A 23,618-nucleotide genomic window follows, 5' to 3' on the forward strand; every position below is an offset into this window, starting at 1 on the left:
TGAATTTAGAAGTCGTGTTATTGATTCTTTTAAACAGGAATGGTATGCTACTTTAGATAATAGTTCTGTATTGTATATGTACAAAAATGTTAAATGTAGTTTTGAGTATGAACTTTATTTGGATATCTTGCCAAGATGTTTAAGATTTTATTTCTGTAGATTAAGAATGAGTACTTTGTCTTTGAGAATACTAACTGGCAGATATTCTAGAAATAGAATTGTTAGAGAGGAAAGATATTGTTTATGCTGTAATACCTCAGACATTGAAGATGAATTTCATTTTGTTTGTATATGTCGTTGTTATTCAGAGTTAAGAAAAAAATATTTGAAAATTAAATATACCAGAAACCCGTCAGTTTATAAATTTTTACAATTAATGAATTCAAATAATAAATATGAATTAATTCAGTTATCAAAATTTGTTAAAGAAGCACTTGCTTTGAGAAACACACTGTTAAATGTTGAGCGTTAAACATCATGATAGCTCATTCTCCTTTTCGTATGTCTTTGCTTTTTTAGTTCGTAGTATACATATTTATCATTTAATTTTCTTGTTACTAGATAAATTAAGATAAAGAATTTTGAAAATGTCATGATTGCAATTACCATTATATTGACGTTATGCTTGTAAAAATATTGTATTATAGATGATGTACTATGTACAAATCTTAATAAAGTATCTGTTCTGTTCTGTTCTGTTCTTAAACTTTTTACCTTCATAATTCAATGTAATTCATAACTGCAAATATGCGTTACTGGACAGCTAACAATTAAACTAGCAATTATTTGTAATGACATGCCCATCAATTAACTTAGGCATTAATTAGGCATATCCTACTCGTGTGTCCGGGAACAGCTCATTATATTTAATATATCCGCCTATGTCTTTGTTGACTAATTACCGGCTGATTACCGTTATCCTACAGATGACAGCCATCGTCGAAATTCGTTTATTTATTATTATTAATGGTTTGTTGCTGTTGTTGTTTATTTTTGTTTGGGGGTTGTTCTTCCCCAAAATCACCATTCCTTTTCCAATTAGGTAATTTATCAAGTATTTCGTAAATTGTTGTTTTCGTGCCGGAGATTATAACTTTCTTATTTCCTTTATGTTATGATCTCAAGTGATTTATGGGAGCAACATAGTATAAGTATATGAACTTAATACGCTTTAAACACTATTCGTTGTTAAATAGCTTCACAAAATGTCGATCCTTCATTTGACCCTTCTTTTTATGACTCTTGCTGCAGAACCAGTGTGTTCACAATTTCAGAATGACAAACGTTTAATGGAATATATGATCGAAACAAGATACGAAGTGAAGAATCTGACGAAAGATTTGAGAAAAACAGAGGAGTATCTATTAACTGCCTTGGAATGGCGCAGAAAAGAAATGAAACAGCTAGAAGAAGGAATGCTGAACATTACAGAAAAAGTTAACAATCTTCAAGGTATAAATTTAAATGTTTAAATATAGTATTGTCAGGCCGGTTCCGAGTCAGGATTATAACAATAGTCACAACAAATTTGTAAAATTAAATAATTCGTTTAGTTTATTTATATCACTCAAATAATAAATTTATTTGACAGTCAATGATAAACAAATACATGTAATAAACAAATACATGTAATAAATAGAATAAATAATATGAAATTAGGTGCTACCTATGGCGCGGAAAGTTCTTATGAACTATGATTTGAGCATAACATGTTTAGTGTACATGTAAACCAGATCTATCTTGCAGGTATTTAACAAATAAATTGGTGTTGTTCAACCTATAGTCGGAAAAATCTCTGAACGTAAAAGGGGACCACTGCGCACGCGTCGGCGTTTGAAAAATCCCGTCCGCCATTTTTGTTAATCTCTAATCACAGATGTTGTTTTAACGTTATTTTAATGTGCTAATTTATCAAAAAGGATATGTTAAAGTAACTTTTTATATTTATAATCGTTACTCTAGTTCTTATCAATGAAATGCATGTTTACTTTCTGATTTTGCACATCATTCTCTCACCGGAAGTGTTACTTAGCGTCTGCTAGCAATAGTCTAAATTATGTAGACGCTCATAAAAAGCGCTCTGATATCTATATTTAGCTCCAAAGGATTTCAAAATGGCGGCGCCCAGTTAACTAAGGATTTTTTCACAGCTCAGTAGGTATAGGATATAATTATATTTTTTTGAAATTTTCATTTAGTTTTAATTTGATTTCATTTCAATTGTTACGCGACATACATGTTATCTAAGAGCGCTACAGCCCTCGCGGGGCCTTCGGCCCCGCTCGAACTTTCCGCGTATTACTTAAAATACCTTAATATCTTTATCTTTCATTTCTAAGACTGTTATTCGATTTATAGCTATTATCTTTCTGTTATCAATTTCAGTCATCTTTTCCGTTATCTTTTCCGTTATGAACCTTTAATTGAAATTCGGTCTATTTATATGCTTCTTTTGTGTACATATGACGTCAAAATGAAAGTAGGGTTTCCCGTAAAAACTGGGTTAATGTGACGTCACAATATAATTATAGTTAACAAAATGGTGGACTAATTTCAGACAATATTTGATTATGAAGAAAAGTGACATATATAAGAATATATAAACAATCAATCATGGCAGGATATTAATGTAAGTTAATTTAAAGATGAGACAATAAAGTTATGTTGAAATGCTATTGCTGAATATCGTATCAGCATGGTAAACAAATGCGGTCAATGAAACGGAGTGGGTGGGGAACAGCCTAGCAGTATGTAAAGTGATATTTGCTCAATTATTGCCATATAGCTCTAAACATACAAATCAAAACATTTATATCATATTCATTTTAATATTCATCATCTAACTAGCCAAAGATAAGAAATAACTTAGTCACAACTTATTCAATTAAGTAGGTATTTTATTGTTTGTTCTTTATTTTTGTTAATAGATCTTATTTCAATTTTATTGAATTTTGAAACTTTTATTTTAGAAATGGGATTAGGGACTGATACGTATAATGATACTTGCTTGCAAAATTATTTAAAGAAGGAATGTTATTATTAAAATTGGTAATATGCACAAACTTAAATCATCACTACACTATCACATTTTGTTTTGGAGTCTGTTTTTAAATTATCCCTTTTTTTGGTAATAATTTAGTTTGTAACATCGAGTTTGATGATCAACTACTTATTCAAAGAACGAGGTTTTTACTTTCAATCTCTATACGCATCGCAGCTGAATCGTTGCAACAAAAAAGACTATAAATCAAGATTTTTGTTTGTTTGCTTGTTTGTTTGCTTGTTTGTTTGTTTGTGTGTTTGTTTGTTAAGCTTTTTTCTTGTACTAAGAAGATGATACTTAAATGTACAAGCAAATAACATTACAAAATATATGACTTTGCACATATCCTATGCGCAAATTTCGGATTATTTTCTGTATAAATATTGACAAGGAAGACAAGGAATTTCAAGTCAATCTTAACATAATCTCATAATCCGAAAAAAGAAATATGTTAACTTATTTTATTTTCAGAAACTTTCGGTCACAACACGGTAGCTTTCAGTGCTTATAATCCATTCGACAAGAGTTTACAAAAAAACGAAACTCTTATTCTTCAGTCGGTACTCATTAACGAAGGGCAAGGATATGATACTAAAAGTGGAATATTTACGGCTCCAACTAATGGTCTGTATCACTTCACCGCCCATGTTTGCAACACACACGCACTGGTCATTCACTACGCTATTGTGAAAGATGGTGACTGGATAGCAAGATCACAACAGTTTGAACAAGCCGATGAAAATCCACATAAATACGCCGGCTGCAGTTCTGTTAGCGCCCTTACAAGGATGGCATCGGGCGATCAAGTTTGGATAATGTGTACTTCTGGATATTCTTCAGCAGTTCAGATTCACGACGACGACCATCGTCGAAATTCGTTTATTGGTGTTCTTCTTCATACATAATAATTTACCAATTAATCAGATCGTTGATTGATATTTTAGATCCCTCATCATAATGTCGTTAACTTGTAAACTTCTTTATTTAACATGTTTTAGTTAGAGTTATAAACAAAACTATAAAAGTTACATTCATAATAATATTTTATTGTGTGTTTCTTGTATTAAATAAAGTGCATGACTACTTCAAAGACATTATTTACTTCATACAACATGTGACAATTAAACAATCATATTTTATAAACGTATACATGCAATCTCTGCATTATATCATACTGAAATTGTTAAGTTTACGACATTTACTAACGTTTCAAGGCGATGATGAATATTAAACTAATTCGATAGATAAATAACCAAGCAACTCTACATGTGGCATTTTATTATTAATGGTACCATGTAATAAAAATGTTTTGTTGTTGTTTATTGTTGTTTGTTGTTTTGGTTTTTTTTTTTTTTTTTTTTTTTTTTTTTTTTTTTTTGGGGGGGGGGGTTCAAGGCGGAGAAAATACTACCAGGAAGGGTACCAAAACTACTAACGTCCTGTAGACCAGCAAGGAAACTTATATTTAGTAAAAGATGAGTAAAATCTTGATTGAACCCAATCTGTTTAGAATTGTTAGGAGTTCATATATATTCCGTTGATTATAAATTCCATGCATGATGCTGTAACAGAATTTTTGATGCATTTGAGTTTATTACTTGTACAAATTAGAATACTTTGCTATCACTGATATAATTCAGAAAACATACATACATATACCTTAACAAAGCGACACTTAAGTAGTTGCTTTGAGTTTTTGTTATTTTATTAGCTTATGCTGACATTTTAAAAATTGTTTTAAGTAAAAAAGACTTGTCAGTAGCTTTACAGTTAACTGTAGTCCAATATATTAGACGATACGGGACTGTTATACTTTATGATGATCAATCCGTCGTCTAATAGATATTGCCCATAGTGCACATAAAATTCAAAAGAATTTCAGATATCTAGCTTTTCAAGCTTTAATAAAAATCTATCAAATCTTATTTCTATTTCATGCTCAATCATTAATACAAAAATATGAACAGTGTGATAATTGATTCAAAATAAAATGCAAACATTCTGTTTTTTCCTATCCGCTATACTGTGCTATATACTTTTTAAGTTAAACGCTTTACCGATTGATTCCAAATTTTTGAACGGAAAAATATATTCGTATACGTTGACAATGCATACGCAAATATTCCGTTCAAAAGTACTTGTCCTTTAAGTCGAAGCTGTAAAGATAATTGTCAGATACAGATAAAGTCGTATCCGTCGTCCTTGTCGTAAATAACGACTTGTACAAGTTAAAGTCGTAGTTGTCCCTGAAGTCGTAACCTTAGTCTTAGCCGTACTCAAATCGTAGCAGTTCATGTTTTTTTAGTCGTTTTTATTTGTTTGGGTCGTAAGACCAAACAAATAATGGTAGCGAAATTTCAGACTCTGATGCTGTTAATTGCAAATGCCGAAAGTAGTCCGCTTTTTGGAAGCGGTTACTTTCCTTTATATGTACAATAACGCCGAAAAATTCAGGGGAGATCACTGCGTAAAGATAGTCAAATGACAGGCGCATTAATTTTCAAGCAAAATAGTTCCCGAATGGTCGAAGATTTCTAATATTGTTTTATTCTTTATAGATATACATGCTTATAGTAAGCACCATGATTATTTACATCTGTGTTAAACAACAGTTAGCGTCGAAATAATAAGGGTTACAAACCCTTATTTCGAATAATATGGTTTTCTTCAGGTCGTTAACATATAACTTCACCGTGGCCGAGGGGTTTGCGCGCTCGCTTAGGAAGCGAGGTCAAATCCCAGTTGAGGCAACTCATTTTTTTTTCAAATTGTTTAAGTCAAAATAAACATTGAATTGAATATCAGTTTGCAATTAGTTCTTATAGCCAATTACTACAATTTAAAACGCTGGAAAAGCATTGGTGGCTTTATACCCAAAAACAAATTGGTTTATAATCTCCCACAACTTTCACCTTTCTGACATTCTGAGACCCCAAATTCAAGCGACTTCGTGCTTTTGATTGTATTTGCTGTAGAAGTTTTCAATATTTCATAAGTGTATTCGTGGTTTGAAGTCGTCTTATTTTTCCTTGATCGTATCCGTACATGTATATGCGTATAAAGTTACAGTCGTTAAAATGGCTAAAGTCATCGTCATAGTCGCTTATGTCGCTTGCCGTCTAAGCTGTATACGGTGTGATGTAGCCTACTTTTTACCTTCTGTCTATTTAAATACGAGTATTAAGTAAAACGACAACTATTTTCGCAGGGACTGCCCTCAACCCCGATTATTCTACCTGTACATCTATAGTATTTGTCTCCCGCTAAAATTGATAAGTTTGTTTGTTGGCTGTTTTTGTTTGTTTGTTTGTTGCTTGCTTGTTTTCAATACGTAATCGTGGTTAGTGAAGACAAAACTTTTAAGTCTTATCTAGCACAAGAGTCCCTCTGTGGATGTACTGTAGCCCCCTATATTGTAAGAGGGAAATCAGTTTTAAATGCCCATATTGACCACGGTCTTGAGTAGCTATGCATGTTATCTCGGATACCTGTATATATTAGAGTTTCACTAGTCAATATCACGAGGCCTTATGTATGGAAATTTTATTCAGATATTTATTATAATGAAAGCAAAAAAACATAAGCATGAGCATTTTAAATGGCATAACGATATACATTGCACAGAACTTGATCATTCTTATTAATTAAGCAAAAATACAAAGGAAATAATAGTATCTAATAGCCATGCATAGGTTAAAATTTGAAAACTTCTGGGGAGAATGGAGAAACATGTGTCTGAAAATGTGCACTGAAACGTGCACCAGAAGCCACCATTTGATATGTAGTTTAATTCTTTTGTAATGAAGGTCCCCTAGAATCCCAAAAGGAATCTACAAAAGGAGATTAGAAATAAGCCAACACACCACTCCCCCTTTCACTCAATCAGAAAATAATTCTTACAGATCTGTATACATCAACTTTTAAATATGACCGTAAAACAAAATCTAACAAATCAAATCGTGCAATACAGCAACATTAATGTGAGTTTGTGTGCTCAACCTATAATAGAACAGAACGTTATTTTATTTTGACTTTTATATAGTACATAATCGTACATAGTGTTATAATAGATTGATAGATAGGTATAAACAATACATTTCCAATTCTAATTTTCAATGAATTGAAGCAAACTTTAAAGACAATGGCCCAGTTGTTCAAAACTTTTGTTAAATATTTAACAATGACATCATAGTTAAATTAACAACAAATTGTTAAATTCTGTGTTAAATTTTGTTGTTAAGCAATTCTGTTGTTCAAACATTGTTAACGTTAAAGTTATGTTAAATTAAAAAAGTGTTGTTAATTTTTTTTTGTTAAATATCTTTGTTAAAACAATCAGTTGTTCAGAAAAAAATAGCGTTATCTTTTTGTTAAAACATCGGCTTTAACAAAGATTTAACAAGAAAATTAATTCACCTCCAAAGGTGAATTAATTTTATTGTTAGTGGCACAGAAAGTTGCTTCTTCCCTTATTTTACCCCTGTCAACTCCAAAACAGTCACTTTTAACTTTTTAACGCCATTCTCAATTATAAAAAGATTCTAAACAATTTACACAGGAATTTAAGAAAGTCCCATTTACTATCAATAGCCTCAATGTGGTGTAAAAACAAATTAATTTTCATAAAATGTCTGAATCTGTTCAATTATCATACTGATAAACAAAAGTCAAGTCAAAATTTTATTTGCAATTCGGCAGATAAACTGGGCCCTTTTGGGAATTTTCAAAAATAAAAAAAGATTAAAGGGAAAAAAACAATTTAAAAAATCTAAAAAAAAGCAAAAAACAAATTTAAAGGAAAAATTTTGCTAAATGGGAATATTTTTAGATTTTTTTTTTATTAAACGACAAAATTTTAAAACCGGGATTGGGAAAATCAAGATTTTTTTAAAAAATTTTTTTTATAATTGTTTTTTTTTTCTATCAAATCTCTTTAAGAAATTTTTTAAAAGAAAATATGGGTTTTTTTTTTTAAATTTTTCATTAAACTAGAAAAATTTAAATTTTGATTTGGGGAAAAGTTGTGGCAATTTGTAATTTTATTCTTAAAACCTATTAATGGGGCAGCTAAAAAAAAAATGGAAATCCATTAAACAGCTTTTCTGGAAAAAAAATTTTTAAAAATCTCTATTTCTTTCACCCTATATATCTTCCCCGTTTTTATTTTAAGTATGAGACTTTAGCCCAAAAAAATTTTAAAAATTGTTCCTTTAAATTTAAATATTAAACAACAATTTAAAATAATCTTTAAAAAAAAAATATTTTTATAATTTTATAGTAAACCGAGTTTTTTGGGTTAAATTTTAAAGATTCGTGCCCAAAATTTTGCACAAATTGATCTCCAAAAGTTGTTTGAAAAATACAAATATATTACTTATTTTTTAAAAACTCTTTTACAATTTAAAACCCCAAGTTAAATTATTTTTTGAATATTTTAGCCAAGAAGGGTCCCCTAAAGGGTTTTGTACTTGGGTCACTTTTTACACTTAAAAAATTCCCGGGATAGACTTTTTTTAAATTTTATCCATATTTTTAAAGTCTTTTTGACAAAAAAAAATGTTAAAGGGAATCTACCAAGTTCTCCGAGTACTGCGTTGTTCGGAGTTTGTTTTTAACACCTAAAATGCTTTTACAAAACTTAATATGTTAATTTGTCAACTTCTTTTGCAATCAAAAGCGCCCAGATCTCTGAACCATACAGTAATATTGGTACTACCATACTATCAAAAAGTTTTTAATTTTGTTTTTATATCAAAATTTAACTCTATCAAATAAAGATAAAAGATTATGATATGCCTTTAAAGCTTGATCAGACAGAGCCTTAATTGCTACTTTAAGATCACCTGTATATGAAAATTGTACTCCCAAGTAGGTGAAAGTATCTACATATTCAATAGTTTCATCATTAATCGTAATATTAACATGTGTGGTAGGTTTTCGCTTTTCAAAAACACATACTTTAGTTTTAGCAACATTGATTTTTAGACCCCCACTTACATGAATATCTCGAGATTGAGTTAACTTGAGATTGTAGACTATTTATATCTGTTGTAAACAAAACAATATCATCTGCAAATAACAACATGTATTTAGATAACAATTCAATATCTTTTGTTGACATTTGTTAAATATCAATACACTGTTCAATATCATTTATAAATAGAATAAAAAGCAATGGTGATAATGGTTCTCCTTGTTTTAAGCCAATTGTTACATCGAAAAAATCAGTCAATTTTGTATTCACTTTTAGACAAGATTGTACGGATGCATATATTGACTTTATAATATTTAAAATTTTACAACTTATACCGCAATCTATCAGTTTCATCCAAAGTAAGTCTCTATTGACTGTATCAAATGCTTTTTCGTAATCTATAAATATACAATATAATTTTTCATTTTTGTTTAAGATTTTTTTGATAAAAGAATGAAGTATAAAAATTGCATCAGTGGTTGACCGTCCCTATCGAAAAACCCAAATTTACTATCAAATTTAAAAACCTTTTAGATTTGCACCAAATGTTTATTCTGTTTCTTAAAAATAAAGAAAAAAACTTACCCATTATTAATAAATTTTACCCCTTTAAATTTAAGGATCAAGGTTTTTCCCTTTTTATAAAACTGTTAAAGGCACCTTTTGTTAAAATTTCTGGGTAAACCTGTATCTTTTTATTAAATGTTACATAAATTTGGGGGTTTAAATTTCCCTTTTGCAAACCAAAGAAAAAAACTGCTTAAAAATTATAAAATTTTAGGCTTTTTTTTCTATTTTAAAACATAACGCCTTTTAAAATTTCTTCTTCGTTATAACCCCCTCAAATTTTTCTTAATTACCGGTATACCCATCCCCTTTTTTGGGCACTATCTAAAAGAGGGGACTCAGGGGTTACTCGAATTAAGAAAAAAGATTTACAAAATTTCTTCCTTTTTCTTTTTGAAACTTTAGTTATTTTTAAAATTTTTTATTTTTTTAAGCCAAAATTTTTTTGGCCCTTTTCGGCTCATTTAGACAATTGGTTGGGCCCCTTTTTTTAAAATTTTTTTTTGCTTGTTTTTTTTCTTTTTTTAATCATTTTGCTTTTGAAAGGGAAAAAAAATTTTGGGGTTTTTCACATTTTTTACAGAAAAAGGGTCTTTTTCAGTTAAAATTTGTTGGGTTGTTTTGCATTTAAAGTTAACCTAAATTTCTTCTTTGGGGCCCCTTTTAAAAAAATTTTTTCTTACCAAAAATTTTTAAATGAAAAAATCAGTAAAAAATTCGAAAAAGGTTTCCCCGGGCCCAAACATTTTTTATCAATTACCAAACTTGGGTTTTTTATTCATCAAACTTCGATCTGTGTGATTCTAATGCATTCAAAAATTCTCCTTTATCATCAGTACGAGGGTTGTTCAAAAAGTAATAGGACTGGGAGTCTTGCGTATTCAAATTTCATTCAATTTAGAATATTTTCATATGTACAGCAAAAGTAAAATGTTTTCTACAAATCAAACATAAGTTTTTTAATCTATTGTGCTAAACGCGCTTTTCCTTTGCTATTGAATAACCATGGTAACACGCACCCGGCGCAGCACATAAATATAGTTATTGGAGCTAAGTTCCACTTCTAATTTATTCATAAATAACTATTTGTTTTCCCCTGTATTCCATCAATACGTTGAAATATATTAATGTGACATTATGTCCAAATTTGACGTCATTCGAACATGAAATGACCTATTAATTAAGTTTTGAACAGCAGCGGTCATAGCGTTAGATGTAGAAATATGACATTTGTTAACAAACAGAAAATGTGTGCCACCGTTAAATTTTGCCAACAGATTGACTATAATCATTCAGATACACACAAAATGATTAAGTAAACAAAGGAAAATTATTCTGCCACCAGGACACTTGTTTTCAGCTGGCACAAGAAATTCAAAAACTGCAAATACAAGATCACTAACGAGAAAGGGCGAGAATTAAAGTTGAAAATTGACGGGACGTTAGTGACTTTTTAGTGATTTTTTCACTGTATATAGAGAACATGTTCCGATGTTTGTCTCATGTAAAATTTTGTACGTAAATTATAAAATGTGAACAGTAGAGCTGTAGTCCTATTACTTTTTGAACAACCCTCGTATTCCATACGAGTTTTTTAACATCTGATAAGTCTGACACAATAATACAACTACTACAATAACTTAACGTAAACACTACAGGACAATGATCAGAAAACTCTGTCATATCATGAATGAAAAATTTGTCTAAGCTTGAAAAATTACTATAATGTGTTAATACATAGTCAACTGTACTCTGCGTACTCTTATTTCTATATTTTGCATGGAAAGTACACTTTCCCGATTCTAGTCTACCATTGACTATTTGTATACAATTTTCTTTACAAAATGTTAATAATTGGTTGCCGAACGAATTTACGGTTTTATCATCATTATGCCTTAAAGGTAATTCACTTAAAGAGTCATCTAATGCAGGAACCGCTATGAATCTGTTTATGTTCAAATCTTCAATCAAGTCTGATCTTCCACCTGTTCTAGTGTACAGTACACATATCCTATCTCGCTATATTTTCGGAAATCACTATTCAATTGGTCAAATAAGTCAATCTCAAACAAACATGAATTCGGTGATTTATACAAGTTAGAGTCTTCTGGTGGAAAATAACAAATGCACATATAAGTATCTTTATCGTAACTTAAAAACTCCCTTTTTAATTTAATCCACACAATTCCTTTATTATTTGAACTGACTATCTCAATTCCATGTGAAAATTTTAAAATATACTACAATACCCCCGCTGTTGCGTTTTGATCGTGAATTACCTTTAGGTCTAGGACATTTAAATACTCATAACCGTTAATCTTAAGATTCGAAATCTTTGATGTCCAGGTTTCTGTTAACAAAATGAGATCAAATTGTGATATATATTCTAAAAAGTCATTGTCATTTAATTTTGAAGATAATCCCTGAACATTCCATAGTATAATATTTAATTGTTCCCATAATGCATCCTATTTCTGATACGTCGTGCTATGTGTTTCATTGCGGTATACTGCGCCGGAAGATCTGTCCGAAAAAATAAACAAGTTTTAAAGTAATATAATCTTCAACTTCAAAATTTTATTGCATTAAACAAATACATGTTTATAGCAAGTACAAAATATATAAACACAAACAACACAAGTACATGGATTTTTTCAGAAGAGCCTTACAATCATATGAATAAAATACAGATCACATTTGATAGGATTAATTTCTTAAAGTGTTAGCATGATATATAAATTTGCTTAAACCATTAATTACAGTTAACGATGATTCAGACATTAAATTGATAAACTTTTGCTTAGTCGGCCATGTGTAGTAATACCGTTTAAGATACTTTTTTCTCAAATCGGCGAACTTCGGGCAAATAAGTAAAAAATGATATTCATTCTCTATTTGAATAAATTGGCAATTTTCACAAAAACGTTCATTTCTTGGAATATTACGACATCTTCCATATTCTATAGCTAAATTGTGTGACGATGTTCTGAATCTAGATAAGGCTATTCTATACTTTGGTTCTTTAATTACACTTAAGTATTTTTCTAAATCAAAAGTATGTTTAAATAAACTGTATGTATCAAGACGAGGTGAATTATTTATCAAGGTATACCATTGTTCGTAATACAAACTAAGAATTCTGAATTTAATTGCTTTAAAATCTACCTGTATGCTATATTGGTTTTCCCATACAAATATTAATCCAGATTCATCTAATATTTGTTTAATAGTGTAAGCCCAATTTTTACCATTATAAGATTGTCCATTGTCAGCATCAATTTTTAACATAGAATATGTTTTAAAAAGAATAGTACTTTCTTGAAGCGATAATAACTTAATCCAATTGCATAATTATTTTCCGTTGAATATACATAGGTGTTCGATCAAGTGCGGCAAATAACGCTTCTCGAGTTGTGGATATCTTAGTTCGTTTTTTTTCTACAAATTTAGAATGAATAACTTCGACAGCGGGTGCGATTTGTGATCCCCATACCTCCGTCGCTTAATACAAGTTCATGATACGAGAGAATCAAATAATTTTATTTGGTGTGAAACGGGTAAGTCTACTTGATTAAAGATAATAAACAAATTATGAAGAGCGAAAGACGCATGTTGTGCTATACGTTCCTGCGTTCTATTCCATTGTCCGTTTTTGAATAGATGTACACCTAGATATTTAAAGGATTTGACAACTTCGATTTTTGTGTTATATAAGTAAAAATCATAATTTGTGTGACGACCGTTTTCAAAAATCATTATTTTTGTTTTATTAACATTAAGTTTCAAATTGTAAATATTACAGTATAATTCTATATCGTTTAATAATGATTGTAATGTTTTAGGGTTTTTAGAAAAAAATCGCAGCGTCATCTGCGAACAATAATAGAAATATTCGCATATCACCAAGATTAATTATTCCGTCTAAATTATTCCGTGTACTTTCCAAAATATCATTAAGGAAAAATAGACACAATAAACTGCTTGACGGGTCTCCCTGTTTAACTCCAACGTATGAATTTATTGGAGTTGACTTGACATTATTATAACGAACGGAAGATTTAACAGAGGTATACATAGACCTTAAGGCAACAATAAATTTAGAACTTACATTAGCATTCAAAAGTTTTTACCATAGTAGTACACGGTCAATTCTATCAAACATCTTTTCCCAGTCGAGAAAAGCAACGAATAATTTTTCTTTATTTGATATAGTTTTTGCAATAAGTGAATAGAGTACAAAAATACAATCCATAGTGGATTTATTCTGTTGAAACCCGTATTGATTGTCTATTAATTTTTCATGCTTTTTGGCCCATTTAGTTAACCTACTTACTAAGAGTTTTGAGTAAATTTTCGACAAAATGTTATTAAGTGTGATGCCCCTAAAATTTTTGACTTCTTGACTTCCGCCTTTAAATATGGGTATAAGTAGCCCTTCAGTCCAATTTTCTGGAAAATATCCGTGTTGGAATATTTTATTGTAAAGTTTTAATAAAAAAGGTGAAATAAGTTCGAATGATGTTTTAAATATTTCTGCTATAAGGTTGTCCATTCCTGGACTTTTAGAATTATTCTGGGCAAAAACTGCGTTTCTTACTTCCGATTCTGTGAATTCAATATCCAAATCTTCATCTTGGATATAGTTTTCCTGACTTTCATTTTCATTAAAATTATTTTCATTCGATTCGGGTCGTTCACCATATAGTTTGTTGAAATGTTCAAATAAATCTTGAAACTGTACATTTACGGGATCAGATGACATCTTTTTATATTGCAAATTAACGTTTCTCCAAAAGGATTTTGGATTACTTTTAGCGAGCTCTGCAATACGATTGCCCTCTAAACGTTTATTTTTTATTTTTTGTTTACGTTTTATTTGTATATATAATCGTTTTTTATCTAAAAACTCTAATTTATTTTCAGAGTTCCTGTTTCGTAAATATTTATTTCTTGATTTATTAAATTATCTTCGCGCTTGAAGACATTCGGTATTAAACCATTTATTTTTATTTGAATTAACTTTCCGTTTGTTTTTAGGTAACTTATATTTACCAAATATACTAAACGCATTGTCCCATAATAGTGAAGTAAATAATTGTAGTGACTCTTCAACTGATTCAATATTGTCGCTTAAATTTAAAGTAATACGATTTAATTCGGTTGAATGACTCAACATATTGTCATAGAACTCATTTGCGCGCGAATAATCCCATGAAATGACTGGTTCGCCTTGCGTTGATATTTGGTCACGTGCTTCGAATGAATATTTACAATTTAAGCTAAAGTGTATAGCGCAGTGATCAGAAAATTCATTCGGTGACTGAATTTCAAAATTTGAGATATGCTCGAAATCATTGTAGTTCGCTAGAACATAATCTATTACCGTTGCTGCAGTATTATTAATAAAAGTAAATTCCCCAATACCGTTATCATGTTTTAACCTGCCGATTGCTATAACGATATTTGTAGATTTACAAAGGTTTATAAGTCGTTTTCCATGAATATCAAAAACTTTATCTTTGTTTTTTCTTTCTGGTATATTTACATTACTTTCTAAGTCATAATTTGAATCTAAAAACCTATCGTAAATGATAAAATCGCGCTCGTTTGCAGTTCTAGAGTTAAGATCTCCATTTATAAATACTTTTCCTAATAATTTGTATTTCTCAATACCTGATTCTATTAAATCAAAAATATTAACATCATTATGCCTAATAACATTTGATGTATATGGAGGAATATATGTACTACAAATAAAAACATCATTATTAAAGTGAAATAATGTTTTACATATTTTAGTCCAAATAATACCACATTGGTGACTTTCGACAACAGAAATTTTGTCCTTTAAATTTGATTTATAATACAATGATATGCCACCTGAATAGCGTCCCTTTGTAGTATTTGGGGATTTGTTATCATATAAATGAAATGCACTATATCCGTTTATGTCTAAATTGTAACATGTGTTTTTTGAGATCCAAGTTTCTGATAATATGATGATATCATATGACTGAATATTATTCAAAAAGTCTAAATCCGAAATTTTCCTTGAAAGTCCATTTATGTTCCAACTTAAGATACTTAGCTCCTCTCGACTCCTCTATGCACTAATATGGGAAGATTTATAGATTACACCGTTAACATACAAATTTTCACCGACAAATTTCACTTTATTTCCTTTTGATTTCTCTGCTTGATAAACTGTTGACAATTTCTGTCTAGCCTCCCTCCATTCTTTTGGAATCTGAGCTGATACTCCACATTTGATCTCTTTAAGTTTTTCCTTTTTCTGAAACGAGGCTTCTCTAACTATTTATCTTTCTTTGAAATAATGGAACTTAACAATGATAGGTCTTGGGAGTTTCGCTGTTTTGGGATTTCCAAGCCGGTGCGCCCGATCAAATAACATGTGTTCGGAATCAATATCTAATTTTGTAGTGATGAAGCCTTTAACTAGTTCTTCACACGTTTGATTTTCTGATGATTTTGTTTGTATAGACGGTTCATCTTGTGACAAACCGGAAGTAGAAGTTGGTTGCTTTGGCTGTGTTGTTTCGGGGGTCTCAGGTATTCCGTAAAAGATAAGATTTTCTCGCATACTACGAAATTCATTATCTAATGTTTTTGCCCGTATTTCAGCTTGTTGGTCTTGTATCATGTTCACAGTTTTATCCAGCGATTTGCGTGCCTGGTCTAGGTTGTTAATCTTATCTTGGCTACATTTTATATCCTTTGCTTGCATATCGTATTCATTACTGAGAAACGAAACAGTGGACTCAACTTCATTAACTCTGTTGTCTATTTCATTCACTTTTACTTCCAAGTCAGCAAATTTCATATTTATTATATTAACTGTATTATCAATTTTTTCCACTTTTTGTTTAATAACTTGTATATCACTAATAATGTCCAATGCCCATTGCGGTGGTTGATTTTGTTGCGGGAACTGGAATTGTCCCGGTGGAGATTGAACGTACTGTCCTTGAAATGGTTGTGAAAAACTCATATTATTCATATTACTGATGCCCGAAATAGTTGGTGTATCAAACACAAAATAATCCGATTGTAGGTTTCTTTGTCGTTTTGTACCGTTACCGTTATCGTTGCTTGTACTCGTATTGCCATGTGATGATACACCTGTTAAACCAGTTTTACTGTGTTTTATACTGCTCGATTCGTGTGTAATTGTATCTTCAAACAATGGAGAAATTTCTTTTCTCTTCTCTTTCCGTTTGGAATCTTTGTTTTGTTTATTTTTCTTCGCCGGCATAGAGAAACTGCCTTTATAAATCTATATATCCAAAAAAATATTTATAAATCGTTTTAAATTTGCATTTAATCACTATTTCTGCACGAGCTGTAAAATCCATGCCCTCGTGTTGAGGGGAGATAATCGATAAAAAAATCAAAATATAAAAATAATCAGTATTAAGATCATCTTTTAAATTCAGCATAAACAAACATAAATTTATTCCTGGCTGTGATTTAATTGACTTTCTTGAACTTCACTTAAGAAATGAAGTTACCTCATTCTACCTTATTTTGGATTATTAGAGTAACAAGCTGACAAAATATTGTACTGCTAGTGTAAAACCATATATAGGATTGATTACCAAAATCTGACACCACTGGTTCAATACTGCTTTGTTCAAAAAACCCTCTACTTGGTTGGTTAACTATTGCCAGTTTTTTGTTTGTTTTGTCAGTTTAAATCTTCACTTTAAATATCTTATTAAAATCATTCAATAACAAGAATAAAGATCAACAAGGCAAAGGCAACGTTCACAGGACCATTGTCTCATATGTTTATTTGTATGTTTTTGTCTGATGTCAGTTTCGTGCCAAATAATAAATTGTCAAATGTGGTATTACAATGGAGTATTTGATAATTTTGAGATCTTATTTGTACATATCAAAATTTTGAGAATAATATTTTGGAAAAGAGGCAACTTCACTTTGTATTGTAGGTGGGAAGAGAAAACAAAACACATTTTCTAATTTATGCTAGTCAATAGTGATTCTTATAAAATGTTAAAACTATAGTGCTGGTTTGGGTCAAAATCTCTAACAACTTTCGCTGTTGGGGCCATCATTTTGTGTGGTCTTTTTTTGGTGGAACTTTACTGTATATGTTAATATATGTAAACATATAGTCTCAGATAATTCTTTTTAGAATGACCATATTGTAATTGTAATTTTATATGTCTTTTAAAATTGTTAAATATGGATGAGACTCAAATAAAATAAAATAAAAAAAAAATCATATAAATACATGTAAATGATGTCCAAATTAAGTTTTTAAAAGTTTCATCTACATAATTGTAAAATAACCATGCAAACCTGTCAAACAATAAGAACATCTTTAGGAACTTAACAGTTATGATCTCAATACTTGTGTGTGGTAAAATTGAGCACTAGGCATTATATAGATAATTATATAGATAATTAAATTAAAATTGTATAAACTTGTATATTGCTGAAATTTTTAGAGTAAATGTGTGTATTTTGAACTTAATGCTATGTTATTCTTGCTTTCACTTTATCCTAGATGTGCATTATAGTATACTGCAATTTATACTATTTGTTAAATATACTTCATATCATAATTGTTTGATAAATATACAAAAACACTTAACATTTTCTTCTTCAGACATTTTAAGACATATATCTATTGAAATGAGGAAAAAAGATAGCCTATTGATATTTGCATGCACAAACCAGTCAGACTCAAATATACAAATTGGTTGTTAATACAATATCAATAATAAGATAAGAAAATGTTAATATGAAGGTGTCTTTTGATTTAAGACAAGATATACCATCACTCATGAGCTTTTGTAATTTTGTGAACAAGCTTTTATTTAATTCTGTTAAAATGGGCATTTTTCAGTTAAAATCCAATATGTCAAGGTTATGGGTCTTTGTAAGGAATTTTAATTTCAAGACATGAGTGAAGTTTTGTTTCATTTAATACACTCAGCAATTTTGAATATTGATGATGCATGCACAATTTTAACCATACATTGTTGTAAGTTGAAAATGTTCATAAATAAGTCAAAATCCATGCAATGATTGTGGACCTTAATTAGTGAACTTCATGTATAATCCTTAAGACAAAAAAAAGTTCACAAACTTTTAACAAAGGACCATTATTTAGTAAAATCGATGATAAAATTATAAGCCTAGTCTTTGACAGTGACCTCCACACATGCTTATAACATAAGCATATGGAAGTAAAAACAATAGGGTAGTCTGACCCGTAATTGACTCATCATTTACCACAATGCAACTGCTAAAATAAAAATGGCTTGAAGGTAAAATAACTTTAAATATGTTTTCCTATGTATAAACTGTACACTATGAAATAAATCACTCTCAAGTCAGTCAAGTAGTAGAAGTCAAGTCAGTTCATAGTTTCATGTAGATATGACATACTGGGGTTCTGGTTACAGTATGTTCATGACTAAACAGCCAATAAAAACTTATCATATTACATGAGTTTTCATTTTTTATTAGTCTATGACTCAGCTGTATTTTGCAGACAATGTACATCAGCTGATTTTCTAAGTATTTCTTATTGAAGTGGACAGTTATCGGCCATTTTGTTTTTTGTGGAGGAAAGAAACATACTGCATTGTGGGATTAATTTTTTTTGTTAATTAGTTAAATGTTAAGCACTTAAACTCCTTGTTAACTAACAAAAAAATGAACACAGCTCTGAACAACTCAATTTTTGGCATTTCGTTAGCTAACGAAAATATTAAAATTTAACACCTGTTTAGTTAATTTGTTGTTAAAGTTAACAAAAGTTTTGAACAACTGGGCCATTGTCACGTTACATGTTAATGACGTTATTCTAGAATGTTATTAAAAATCAACAAAAATTGATATTACAGTGTTAGGGATAAACTGTTTTGAACGTTATTAAATATACATGTTTACTTAATAGACATATCGTCAGACAATGTTACAAAACATTGTGGGTTTAAGAATCCACCGCTACCGCCACAACACATTATTTATGTGCACACAAACCGCAAGCAACAAAAACTCATCACTTATGTGTGATCGAGTACATATTCCTTATCTTCTTATGCATGTAATTGTCCATTTATCATACTCATAAGTGTGCATTTTGCTTCTACAAAATCACCATAATAACAAACGAATAGGCAATATATCATATTTCCTTTTCCAATTAAGTAAATTATTAAGTATTTTGTAAACAATAAAGCTATTGTTTTGTTGTTTTCTTGCGGGAGATTATAACTTTCTTACTTCCTTTATGTTATGATCTCAAGTGATTTATAAAAGCAACATAGTACTAGTATATTAACTTAATACGCTTTAAACACTATCGTTGTTAAATAGCTTCACAAAATGTCGATCCTTCGTTTGACACTTCTTTTAACGACTCTTGCTGTACACGTGTTGGATTCAGTTGATACTGCAGAACCAATGTGCTCACAATTTGAGAATGACAAACGTTTAATGGAATATATGATCGAAACAAGATACGAAGTGAAGAATCTTGCGAAAGATTTGAGAAAAACAGAGGAGTATCTATTAGCTGTCTTGGAATGGCGCAAAAAAGAAATGAGGCAGCTTGAAGAAGGAATGCTGAACATTACAGAAAAGGTTAACAATATTCAAGGTATAAATTTAATGGTTTAAATATAGTATGTAAAGTGATATTTGTTCAATAATTGCCATATAGCTCTAAACATACAAATCAAAACATTTATATCATATTCATTTTAATATTCATCATCTAACTAGCCAAACATAAGAAATAACTTAGTCACAACTTATTCAATTAAGTAGGTATTTTATTGTTTGTTTGTTAATAGATCTTATTTAAATTTTATTGAATTTTGAAACTTTTATTTTAGAAATGGGATTTGGAACTAATACGTATAATGATACTTGTTTGCAAAATTATTTAAAGAAGTAATGTTATTATTAAAATTGGTAATATGCACAAACTTAAATCATCACTACACTATCACATTTTGTTTTGGAGTCTGTTTTTAAATTATCCCTTTTTTGGTAATAGTTTAGTTTGATGTTCAACTACTTATTCAAAAATCGAGGTTTTTACTTTCAATCTCTAGGCATCGCAGCTGAATTGTTGCAACAAAAAAGACTATAAATCAAGATTTTTGTTTGTTTGCTTGATTGTTTGCGTGTTTGTTTGTTAAGCTTTTTCTTGTACTAAGAAGATGATACTTAAATGTACAAGCAAATAACATTACAAAATATATGGAATATGTGTAAAGTAATGACTTTGCACTTAGCCTATGTGCAAATTTCTGATTATCTTCTGTATAAATATTGACAAGGAAGACAAGGAATTTCAAGTAAATCTTAACATAATCATATAATCCGAAAAAACAAATATGTTAATTTATTTTATTTTCAGAAACTTTCGGTCACAAGACGGTAGCTTTCAGTGCTTATAATCCATTCGACAAGAGTTTACAAAAAAACGAAATTCTTATTCTTCAGTCGGTGCTCATTAACGAAGGGAAAGGATATGATACTAAAAGTGGAATATTTACGGCTCCAACTAATGGCCTGTATCACTTCACCGCCCATGTTTGCAACACACACGCACTAGTCATTCACTATGCTATTGTGAAAGATGGTGACTGGATAGCAAGATCACAACAGTTTGAACAAGCCGATGAAAATAAACACAAATACGCCGGCTGTAGTTCTGTTAGCGCTCTTACAAGGATGGAAATAGGTGACCAAGTTTGGATAATGTGTACTTCTGGATATTCTTCTTCAACATTTCAGGTTCACGACGACGGCCATCGTCGAAATTCGTTTATTGGTGTTCTTCTTCATACATAGTGTCTTAAAAAATAATCAGATCCTTAATTGATACTCGTATATTAGAGCCATCTGCTTCGACGATTGTACTCATCATAGTATAAACATTTGTATAATTTGTAAATTTTTGTACTGTATGTTAACTAACATGTTTTAGTATATAACTAAAACATACTGTTATATTCACAATATATAGTGATAGAAGTCAAAATAATACTTTATATACAATTGGTATTTTCATGATTATACATTTTTCATTGAGCGCTACTTTCTCAGGTAATCTAAACAATCATTTAAACTTTCTTAAACTCATGTTTGCCATTTTCCAATAAAGAAAAAAAATTCTTCGTTTCTGAGGCATCATGTGCCTTTAGCATAAATTCAATTACTACGTTTCAAGACGATTAATAAATAGTATAAATGAATAACAAAGCACGTACACATGTGAAATTTTATTGTTGATTGTACCATGTAATACAGATGGTTATCTTGTTGGGGGCGGGGGTATATCGCACCAACACTGTAATGATCATATGAATACTTTCCAGCTTTACTGGAGGTGCCCATTTGTCTTCGATATATTGCACGGAATAGAACCATCGACGTTACGTAAGTCAGCAGGAAAGCAAAAATTAAGTATAAAATAGGTGAAAGCTTGATTGAATTCGTCCTAGAGTGTCCTAGGTATAACGGGGCGAAACACTCGATGATGTTTGGCACCTACGCTGACGATGTTAACAGTTCATTTTGCAGTACGAAACTGTGTGCAAAACATACAAATTAGAATACTTTGCTATTACTTAAATAATCAGGAAACATAGAGACATATACGGTTATGATAATATAATAACGCTTAAGCTGTAACGACGCTTAAGTTGTTGTTTTATTGAAGTAAACCCGTCAGTAGCCTTACAGGATAGACGTAACAGGACTAAGTTAATGATGATCAAGCCCGCCGTCTAATAGATATTGCTCATAAAAGCATAGCAACATAAAAAATAATAACATCTTGCCTTTCAAGTTTTAATCAAAAGTTTATCAAATATTCTTTCAATTTTATACTCAATCATTATTTAAAAAATCTCGAACAGTGTTATTATCAATTTAAAATAAATACAAACAACATTCTCTTTTTCCTATCCGCCATACTGTTTAAATTAAACGCTAAACAGAATGACCAGAAAACATATTCATACACACTGACGGGGTAAATTTTTCGTTCATTAACATTTAAATGTACATGTAGTTTAACTCTTTTAAACTCGTGCATTCAATTAACCAATCAGGTTTAGCGCTAAGTGTAACGGCCTTTAGTTATCGGGTGTATAATGAATTTAATTAAATAAAGGGATTAAAACATTTTCGGATGTAACAGTTTTGATATTTAACTAAAATGGTTTTTTTTTACTTCTGTTCATGAACAGCTCAAAACAAATGCACTTTTACGTTCATTTCAGTATGGGTTTGTGAACATTTTCGATATAACGTTGTATTGCAAAAGAGTTAAAAAGCTCAAAGCAACGTCATATTAATAGGACTAAGTTCTGACTTCTGAAACCTATTTCTTTTATTCCAAAAGTAACAGTCATGGTCATTATCGTTGTAGTAGTGGTCGTAATCATAATCAAAGCACAGAAGGCGCAGAATTTGTTTGGGTCTCAGAATGTCAGAAAGGTAAAGGTTGTGAGATTATAAACCATTTTTTTTTTGTTTTTTATAGTGCCACCAATGCTGTTTCCAGTGTTTTAACTGTCGTAAATTGGCTATAAGACTAATTGCAACACTGTTATTCTATTCGATGTTTATTTGACTTAAACAATTTTTAAAAAAAAAATGAGTTGCATTAACTGGGATTTGAACTCCAGACCTCTCGCTTCCTAAGCGAGCGTGCAAACCCCTCGGCCACGGTGAAGTTATATGAAAACGGCCTGAAGAAAACCAGATTATTCTAAATTAGGGTTTGTAACCCTGTTGTTTAACATAGATGTAAATAATCATGGAGCTTACTATAAGCATGAATATCTGACAAAGAATAAAACAATATTAGAAATCTTCGACCATTCACAAACTATTTTTCTTGAAAATTAATGCGCCTGTCATTTGACAATCTTTACGCAGTGATCTCCCCTGAATTTTCGGCGTTAATGTACATATAGAGGGAAGTAACCGCTTCAGAAAAGCAATTAACAGCAT

The 23,618-nt window shown here is 30.3% G+C and overlaps 1 protein-coding gene across 3 annotated transcripts; it reads left to right on the forward strand.

Moving 5' to 3' along the window:
* Positions 1 to 1,093: 1,093 nt before the first annotated feature.
* On the forward strand, positions 1,094 to 21,659 carry LOC132745691 (heavy metal-binding protein HIP-like). Of its 3 annotated transcripts, none has more exons than XM_060734654.1 (2): positions 1,094 to 1,452; positions 21,010 to 21,659. In XM_060734654.1, the coding sequence occupies exons 1-2, from the start codon at positions 1,206 to 1,208 to the stop codon at positions 21,444 to 21,446; spliced, it is 684 nt and encodes a 227-aa protein (XP_060590637.1). In that variant the 5' UTR covers positions 1,094 to 1,205; the 3' UTR covers positions 21,447 to 21,659. The 3 variants fall into 3 exon arrangements, with proteins under 3 accessions (XP_060590637.1, XP_060590638.1, XP_060590636.1); XM_060734655.1 differs by lacking the exon at positions 21,010 to 21,659 and adding an exon at positions 3,515 to 4,363 and having other exon boundaries at positions 1,099 to 1,452; XM_060734653.1 differs by lacking the exon at positions 1,094 to 1,452 and adding an exon at positions 19,714 to 20,241.
* The last annotated feature ends 1,959 nt before the right edge of the window (positions 21,660 to 23,618 follow it).

The sequence above is a fragment of the Ruditapes philippinarum genome, unplaced genomic scaffold, assembly GCF_026571515.1.
Source record: "Ruditapes philippinarum isolate M1 unplaced genomic scaffold, ASM2657151v2 ctg3216_1_1_1_1, whole genome shotgun sequence".
In the NCBI taxonomy this organism is placed as follows: domain Eukaryota; kingdom Metazoa; phylum Mollusca; class Bivalvia; order Venerida; family Veneridae; genus Ruditapes; species Ruditapes philippinarum.